This window comes from Glandiceps talaboti, chromosome 15 (genome assembly GCF_964340395.1).
Source record: "Glandiceps talaboti chromosome 15, keGlaTala1.1, whole genome shotgun sequence".
Taxonomy (NCBI): Eukaryota; Metazoa; Hemichordata; class Enteropneusta; family Spengelidae; genus Glandiceps; species Glandiceps talaboti.
Genome location: NC_135563.1, coordinates 9,088,278 through 9,098,070, shown reverse-complemented (window position 1 = coordinate 9,098,070; position 9,793 = coordinate 9,088,278). Strand labels below are relative to the sequence as shown.

General features: G+C 39.8%; 1 protein-coding gene across 1 annotated transcript; it reads left to right on the top strand.

The window, feature by feature from the left end:
* The first annotated feature begins 1,128 nt into the window (after window positions 1-1,128).
* Window positions 1,129-9,279, top strand: LOC144446183 (uncharacterized). Its single transcript, XM_078135936.1, has 9 exons — window positions 1,129-1,399; window positions 2,971-3,129; window positions 3,499-3,749; window positions 4,528-4,640; window positions 5,325-5,520; window positions 6,368-6,626; window positions 7,427-7,599; window positions 8,073-8,250; window positions 8,813-9,279. The coding sequence occupies exons 1-9, from the start codon at window positions 1,129-1,131 to the stop codon at window positions 9,277-9,279; spliced, it is 2,067 nt and encodes a 688-aa protein (XP_077992062.1).
* The last annotated feature ends 514 nt before the right edge of the window (window positions 9,280-9,793 follow it).

Sequence of the window (9,793 nt, the reverse complement as noted above, 5' to 3'; positions counted from 1 at the left end):
AAAACCAAAACAGTATACACTCCTTTCGTTAATTAACTCGGCCTCATATAAAGACTGCTACCCTATTCAAATACAAACCGCGACCATTCTTAAATGTGATTTCATATGCCCCATACCATAACCTTGAAAAATGTTCTTAATATGTCTCTTAGCTAGTAAATGAAAAGCTAACTATTCAACATTGCACGATAAGTGAGAAAAAAAGAGTAAAAACTAGCGATCAACGGCCAACTAGAGCATTCCCGCCCTTACAGTTGCATTACCTCTCCTTCTCCCGTTTAGTAGGAATTATGACGTCATAGAGGGGCGCGTTTCGTCTCAGCTACAGTAAGCAGGTGTAGACAGTAGTAATGACTTTGATGCTCGTCAGAAATTATCTGAGAGTGACGAATCTTCTTTCAATAACATGGGCTGGGGGTCCTACTTGAAAATTCAGTGAGAAACAACACCATGTTTATCACCCAAAGACTAAATTGTGCAAAACGTTTGGCTTCGTACACACAGACACACTTTTTATTCTTTCTTTTTTTTATTAATTAATGACTTACAGACAAGGCCTTGTTCTGTGTTGTTTCTCGTTACTTTTTTGTTTTTTGAACACATGATAACGGTGCTATATTAATTGAAACCTCAAATAAGTAAGTTCAAACCTACAAATGTCATTAATAAATGGGTTATTGCTACCTTGGGACAAACAATACATTTGCCCTATTATTGTTCGTGTGCAATATGCAAAATAAATTCCTCTCATTGGTCCGAGGATGGCGTGACTTATTAAAACTGGGTCAGATGTAAAAACCTTGCAAATCTTGAACAAAAGTTATTCACCTGTTTTAGATACTACAGGAGTATGTGTGGTTTGTTCCACCATACACTTCGTTCGTTGTAAAAACAATTTGCATATTACTAACGTTGTTCACATATGCATCTCCCAGATTGGTTCAAAACACCTGTTTTCCACGAAGAGAGGGTAGAAAACTGCGAATGGTCTCAATTTTCCGTTCATTCTATCAATGTCTTGTCTTGTTACTTTACGTGTTTGGTTTGTACTCGGTTTAGAAGGGAGAGGAACGGTACGACGGTCAGTTATCGGATAGCTCCACGTTGGCTTTTTTTTTTAGAATTCCAATGGCGCTCGTTTCTATATCCTCCCTCCTCGTCATTTTGCTGTTTCCCCGTTCTGTCTTGAGCGCTTTTGGTGATGATATTAGTACGGACAATGCCGATAACAGGTTTTCTAATATGGGACAAGTTTTCAAGGAAGAATTCAACGTAACACTAGGGCAGGTACAGCTCGAGCTCACAGTTCAAGATACAGATGGAATAGACGAATTGTGGGTCCTCGACTTTCAACCCTTCCGATTCATTCAGAATGCTTTACCGGTGGAGGCTAATACAGGTATGTTAAAAGCTTTTCAAAATAAACACGTACACCTTCAAAATATAACATATCTCGCGTCTTTTATCACTCTGAGTCTTTTTTATGACTGGAATGCTTTTCAGAAGGCAAGTTGTTGCATCCTCGAAGGTTGTCAATTCAGTCCCTAGTGTTGTTTCCAAATTCACGGCAACCACGTGCATGTTTTTCTAGCTAAAACCATAATCGTACAACAGGGCGTGTGCTTCAGTCGATTTTTAATTTAGAAAAAACATTCACTGCTTTGGGCGAGAGCGAGCTCGAGTTCGCAAACTTTCGTAATACTGCGGTTCGTACTAAGTGAACATTAGCCACGAGGTATTACAGTAACTTTGCTATTTCTACATCCAGCCATTATATTTCTGGAGCAAGAGCAAAGTTATCTATTATCAAGACAAACTTGTAAGTAGAGTTTCGCATGGTTTCTAAGCTAGCTAACACGGCCAGTGTGCCCTTTTTCTCGAGCTCGTTTTTACTACCTCTGGATATGTCGCAGGAATTATGCACACCTTAACTATAGTCAAACTCGGAAGAACATTACCTCGAAGGGCTTTAGAGTTTCTTGTAAAATGTTATAATGCTAGTTCGCCATTTTATGACCACAACGCTACAAAACTTGCTTGAAAACGTAATTTTAAGAATGCTCCTTTTCTGCGTGGCAACGAGTAGGCAAATAGTAACGGTTATACATTTCAAAATTCGCGCCGACAAGTCAAACAAAAGGGGCGAGTTAAGCAAAAGCGTTTGGGAATCCATCAGCTAAAATGTCCACGTCGCTGGCACTAATACTGCAACAGCTCTAGTATACTAGCACAGTTGCAGCGCAGCGACGTGGATATTTTCGCTAACGGATCGAAAACCATTTTTATACTGAATTCGCCCATTTAGAACGTTAATCCCACCACTTTGCTATTACTACTAATCATGTGTTACGATTAGTAATTGAATGGTCCTGTACAGTAGTCAGATTTGATGTGCAATGTTTTTGTTTAAAACGTCGAATTACAAGTTTGAGAATGCCAAATTTTGTAGATATCAGTCACGATAATCGGGGGGGGGGAGGGGTGTGGAAGGAACTTGCAATTTATCAACTAACTTGCCATGCAGAATATTTGCAAGGAAATGTGAATGTTTTCACACCTGTTGTGTATAACTCCACAACGAATCTAGTTCATTCCGAATGGGTATACAAAATATTGTAACGGCCCATTTGTATGTATCATATGACACGTTCAATGGTTGTTTTGTTGTATATTCAAATATAATTTTGATGTTTAAAATGTAATATCAAAGAAATGCGAATATCAGAGTTGTGCGTAGGTAAAATTGCACTGCACATACAGCAATACACAGCGCCCACTACGACGAATATTTTAGTTTTACATCTGCAAAGCCTTTTACCCGACAAGATTTTCCAGTTGCATTCTGATACATTCTCAAGGAACAAGACTTGGCATTGTCTTTTTGATGGGAAGAGTCGTTTTTGGGGGCGTTTAATTCCCTTCAAATCTCATTCTCACAATTTACTCAATTAATGTATCTTCGCTACACAGGTGAATTAATCCGCTCCAGAACAGGCGAGTGTTCCAGTGTGTATGAAGACAGCAACTTCCCTACCTACTTGCAAGACGAATACTTCCAAAATAAATCTTCAGCTGAATTATCAGGCAGAAATCTCTTCTCGGGATTCGTACGCGATTCATATGTAGACGGTATGGTTGAAGTTTATTGTCACTCCTGCTTAGAATGATGCTTTAATAATTGAGTAAACTGATCTCCGTTGCAAATAGTTCTTGGCATTGAACTTATCTAGCTATAGGCTGAAATACACCACGTCACTTGGCCGAGTGACGTTTCGTGATCTTCAAACTGTATTTTGTGTTTCAATGTATTGTTTCTTGCAACGTCAGATACAAGATATTAAATTTACTTTATTTTTGTAGTATGTCTAAGTTTTTTCAATCTCACACGTAAAAAAGAGAGACCTGCTACCAAACGCAGAGTGAGGAAATATTTTTTAAACTTTCATAACAGGCGGTGGTCATTTTTTATTTGCACCATTTTGTACACATTTCCTACAGGCGATGGCCATAGAAACAACAAGGTCTTTTACGAGGGAGACCTTCAAACATTCTTCGAGTGCATGAAATCAGACGGGTCTACATCTATATGGGAAGTGACCACAGACTCCCAGGACGAAATTGAATACCGTACCAAATTGTACGCCACCAACGTCAGACCCAAGGTCGGAGACTCGGCAACAGGTGGTATATCATTCGTCCAGTCCCACATCGAACTGATTTGGAGACTGTCTCGTACAGCCATTGGTAAAGTAAGTCATGCTCGGACAAGTTGTGTTTATTCGTGCTTGTATTTTTAGGACTTGATTTGCGCAAGTCAAATGTACTTTCACGTTTTACGGCAACACTGTTTCTTGCATTTGAATTTTTCCGTCTCTGATGATATGAGTAATATGAATATACTTGACATGTTTAGATGTTTTTGCATTAAAGTGGCTTAAGAGTGAAATATATTACATAAAACCATAATGAAACTCACCAGTATAATGTTAGCAGCACTAGTACTGACTGAGTACTCGATAGCATACGAATCATTGTTTTTGTTTCTGAATTCCTGGGCTTGCGTTCTGCCAATATAGCAATTGGTGGTAAAGTGTAGAATACAATAGATATCTCTTAATCAGAGCACAAAATGCGTCCCCCAAAACATATAAACCTATGTCCCTTTAATATGTCTGATTTGATATCGGCATTTTGTATTTCTTCCAAAAACTTGCCATTTCAAGTTGTCGTAGTTCGTGGTGGGGGGGGGGGGGGGGGGGTCGTCGCTGTTAGCTTCAGAAATGTACGTGGACCACCTCAACTTGCCTAGTCCTAATACCCGAATTTTACCGTTCGCAAAATTCAATTACTATCTATAGGAACATGTTTATTAAAACTGGCCACGCATGTATAGGGCAATATTGATTAGTACGCGTATATGAAGTTATTTTTGAAGAGTTGTAGAATGCAGCGTGACTTTTTGGGACGAGTCGAGGAGCAAACGTCGTTGATGGGATAAATTAACACTGCACTACTCTCTCCACCCAGTTTATCATCAGTTCTACGGCCATTTTAAAACCAATCTTCGAGTTTGCTATCGTCGGAACAGTATATGGTGTAGACGACAAACCTATCCCAACCCAAGCATCGCTACATTTAAGGTGAGCACACTCGAGAATTAAGTTTTTATTGTTCTAACACTTGTCTCAATATTTCACGATGTCGGGAAGATGTTACGCAAGGGTTTGTATATCAACTAAAGAGTTAAGTTGACGGGACTGCAGTGTACAATGTCTCACGAGTTGAGCACCATTTTGATTTCAATTTCAAAGCACTTTTTTCTTGCTGGCACTTCTAATTGAAAGTTGCCGAAAATTCATCGATAAGGTTTCAAAAGAAACGTTTCATTTCTCCAGTCTAAGATTTTACTTGCCGTCACAGTCGTCTGTGGGTAAATATTCTATTCAAAGATGGTCATGATGCAAACGGGCGATATTATAACGTATATTTCTTTCTTTTTTAAACCCCAAAAACAACCACAAAAAACGCGCCCTCACCGGTGTTTGAGCACATACCACAAACGCCGGTGACGGTATTTTTTGAATATTGTATATACTAATAACGCCATTCTTTACTTTTTGCATTTCGACCATTCGTGAATAGAATATTAGTTCACAAGTGACTTTGCTCACTACATACAATTAGAAAATTGTCCTTCATCTTGAAATGTTCTGTCAGTCAGTCGATTGAACTTCACGACGATTACTTTCTGTATAGGCTTCTATTTCTATTTCAAAATACTAGGTTTGAAAAATGTTTCTATTTGCCATTCGTATAAATTGTAGGTTCACGACTGTGTTAGATTCGTCAACGCAGATGGTAGTCTACCAAGCCAATAGCGTCAAATACACGCCAGAAAACGACACCGTTAACCACGCTATCCAAACAGTGGTACAAACACCATCTACCAATGTACTCTCGTCCCCTGTCTGTACAATTGCGCTCGACGAAGGTACAGGAAAGGAGCTACAGTGTACACAGGTTTGTTCATTACTGCATGCGCTTATCGATAAATCCGAATCTATTTTGTCACGCCATTGTACGTACGTACTATATCATGTGTTTTTAATCCGCGGATTTAACAGCTGAAAACTGACATTGTATACCCTTGTGCACTTGGAAGACTTTAGATTTTCAGGTACCACAAACTTAACCAATAATTAAGAAATTTAAATGGCACAGTTCTGCTACTAGATGCCTTGAACGTAAAGTGCCAAGGTGATGGCACATTGCACGAATGTAGCTGTCTTGCATGCAAGAATATGTGCTGGGTTACTGCGGAGTCGAACGGGTGTGGGGGGGGGGGGGGGGTACTAAGTATTAATTCAAAATGTAGATTCGGATAGGAGCGATGTGGTCTTTTCTCATATATACCTAATAATCCCTCGTCTAATGATGCTTGACAATGTACTGTTAGGACCAGATTCGCAATGTCGTATGGGAATTCACAACCACCTGTTAAGTGTACATGTTATCTATGCAGTTTACCTTGATGAAACATTTGGGTATAAAGTTCATACATGTATATAAATTGACAATTGTGGTCATTAACTGGGATTCGTTTTGATCGACAAGGGAACCTAGCAGAAAAATTCTTGAACTCATCTATTCAGTCCTGTACGAAAGTCTAAACTCTTGGTAACTACTAGTAGTTCACTGAACAACTTGAATTTCAGGGAGAATGGCGGGAAAGAACGGGGAAGGGATGTCATGAAATTTGACATTAAAAGTCAGTCACAAAATGACATGTTTAATTCAATAAAATTCGGTCGTCTGGATTCCCCGCGCGCATGAATTACTTATATTTGATGTTCATCTTTTATGACAGATTTGGGATTTCAAGTTTATCCTGCAAATCGATACCTCGTTGGCATCAAACAACGTTCCGGTTGATGCAAGTGGCGAGTTTGAGTTTCTCTACGACACCTACAGCTGTGACCTCGTGGATAACCAGACTGTGGTGGCGTCATGTACCATCATCCCCCAGGATGCTGCTATTGTGACTGCATCTATCACAATCCAGACGACAGTGCTGCTTGAGGATGCTGAAGATGACCAAATCACCATTACATTGGTATCTCTCAGAGGTAAGGAATTTGAGTGCGAGACCTTCATACAACTGATACTACATCAACAATCGAGGTTGCAGCAGACTAAGAGATGCAAATTAAAACTACGGACTGTTGTTTGGTGTGATGGAGTACATGAGTGACAGTGGTGCCCCTATTTTGTGGATATAATCACCCCATAATTCAAAAATCTGATTAAAATCCGATGTAGTGTACACGGCGCGATTTCTTTTGGCTGTTATGTTTACTGTCGTTTGTTCTTTTGTGAGCACTCCTTAAAGAACAAACGACAGTAAACGGAACAGCCAAAAAGAAATCATGCAGTGTACACTACATCGAACTTTAATCAGATTGCGTGTAATCAGACAAGTGTTACTTGTCTGTGCTGTAATCGAGATAAAAAAAATATACACATGGCTTCTGTTTCTACCCATAATTTGTTCACTTTGACTTTATTTTTTATTCATGTTTTGCACTGTCTACTAAAATCATCGTGACCAACATATACTCATTAATGCGGTAGATCAAACCCACAAACTGTCCAACTAAAAGACCCATGATTCAATCCCAGTTTCTGGTATTTGTGTTAATTTATTAGTGGAGCCGTGAGGCTTACATAGGATTATTCTTTTGCTCTGGGCCAACTTTTTCTCTAGCTTTATCAGATAACTGTTTTTCACACCTAATGTTTAATGGAATAAAGCATTCCACAGTGAAACGGGGGGGGGGGGGTCAAAATCCTATGAGCTATTAACATGTTCAACTATTCGTGCTGTAAACCTTTAAAAACTTTGTGCTATCTTTGTCCTTCCATCTAGGAATAAACAACGAAGAATTCTCCGTAGATGGTGCTAGGGGCGTGCTGCACAAGGAAGAAGTGACTCTCGAAGTAAAATTTTCACCAGCGTTGTTAAGAAGAGACTACACCCTCAAGTTGATGTTGTTCATGGTTTGCCGAGGGCAAGACTATGCTGGTGATACTTACCCAGATGTAAGTACAAGCCACGGTAGCGCCCTGGGCGCTTTTGTTACCATTTTTAGAGTGGCCCTTGCCTGAGCGAGGGCGCTAATGCGGCTCGGTACGGTGCACCACTGCCCAAATCACAAGTTGTTCTACAGATGTGGTTAACGTTTCAACCAGATATACTAAAACTTTTGAAAAAAAAACAATGGATAGGAAAATCTTGGTAGATTTGGCGCACAGTCTGTTATCTAGAGCTCAGTCTCTTGTAGGCTAGTATTCTATTCAAGGATGGTCCTAGTATTTTGCGTTAGGTATTTCCAAATACTCAAAATACCGTCGCTGGTGTCTGCTTCTGTTTAGACGAGTTGTGGTCATCTTTGCATTAAATATCAGCCAACCAGTGATTGTGCTGTAGAGTAAAGACTTTTGACAGTTGCAAATGCCTTCACAACCTTAAAATAAAAATATCTTACTAGCATTCTTTTTTTTCGGTGAAACAGGGATGCCTGCATGCCTCTTTAACAGACCGATATGTGGCACACGTTGATGCCGACTTGTCGCTGTCCAAAAGTGGAGATAACTCAACGTACACTATTGCAGACTTGAGCAGCGACTTTGAGCAACCGTTGCAATCACAACAGTACGTGGAGTTAACTGACGGTGGCGATTTAAGACCAGGTGAGTTTTCAGGATGCGATTGTGGCAACAAATAAACGTCGCTAAGGGGCTGGGCACATATTACATGAGGGAGGGGGTTTCAGAAGTTCAGTGCGTGAAGAAGATTGGCCCTATACCCTCCTTGCATTGGAATGCGACAAAAATGTAATTGCACAAAAGTATCACCCCTCCCACCCCCTGGTTTGCACGCACTGATATAATGTACATGAACTCTTGTTTAGAATTAATTCTGAATCGCCGAACTTGGTGTGGTAGGAAGATTTTTTGAAGAAAAAAATATATATTGGTTACTAATAAATTACTTCACATGATTTTTATTCTGTATTCGAATTAGACTATACCATAGTTGTTCAGAGATTTGTCGTCTGCTCTGAAATCTGGCGATTCTCCATATAAAATGAATTTAAAAACCAATAACGCGTGCCTAGCTATAGGTTACTCTTATCATTATAACACGTGTTCAGTAATTCGAATTTCAATTCGAAGTAAACGTAACTGAAAAAAACGCCCTCTACGTTTACACTTGGAAATGCTTTTAATCACCTCTTCCTTCTCTTTTTAGTGCCAATCCATAGATCAGTATTTATAAACAAGGCCTTGTCTGGATTATCTGACACTTACACCATTACAACTGTGTATAGACTAGAGGAAAAGACAAGACGAAAACGGTCAGCCAACGACTTCCCATATTACTACGAGCGAGACGACTCTAAGAACATCGTGCTTCACCATGCCGTAAAAGACAAAAGAATAACCCACACACGTCGCGTCCGTGACATCGACAACAGCATACCGGAGTACCATAGCCAAGTCATTCCATTCGGAGCCGCTGGGTGTCCCAAGAATGCCGTTCACTATACAAACGAACTAGAATGCACCTGTCCCGAATTTACAGAGTTAGATGTTGATTTGTATGAATGTGAAAGGGTTTCATTGTTCGATTCTCCAGTTGGTAGTAGCGTTGTTTTTCGACCTAGTTATATTTCATATATTGTAGCTGTCTTGTGTTTTATTGTGCGTTCATTTTGATGCAGAATTACAAGTGAACGAATAAGATTCTTGAAAATTATTGACCCCAATAGACTAGACGGATTGTCTTGTTAGAGACTACTAGTATATGAATTAATTATATTTAATTACTAATTGTCCAAATTAAGAGCCAAGCTCAACCCAACATGTTTGTCATCTTTGTTATAGTTTATTAGATGAATGCATAATATGTATCTATTTTCAACTTTACGTTGAGAGCAATAAATCTATCTTAAGAGTGAATTTCTAGAAAAAGGTACCTTGACCAGTTTGTAGTTTTTTCTGATTGTGACATGGTGATATTGCGTTATTCTTCAACACTACTAGTTCCCCTACACTGCAAGAAAAGTAGTCGTTCTGAACACCCCCGCCCGCCACACGCGCGCGCGCGCGCGCACACACACACACACACACACACACACACACACGCCCCCGCCCCCGCCCACGCACACGCACACGCACACGCCCTGCTCTTTCTAAAGGGGTTTGCCAATGCGCGTGGGCTTCTCAAAAC

Bases quoted from the DNA above. Each gene is read 5' to 3' on its own strand.
- LOC144446183 (XM_078135936.1), top strand. From the start codon at position 1,129: ATGGCGCTCGTTTCTATATCCTCCCTCCTCGTCATTTTGCTGTTTCCC. The intron at 3,750-4,527 runs GTAAGTCATGCT...CTCTCCACCCAG, and splicing joins CTCGTACAGCCATTGGTAAA to TTTATCATCAGTTCTACGGC. The intron at 6,627-7,426 runs GTAAGGAATTTG...CCTTCCATCTAG, and splicing joins TACATTGGTATCTCTCAGAG to GAATAAACAACGAAGAATTC.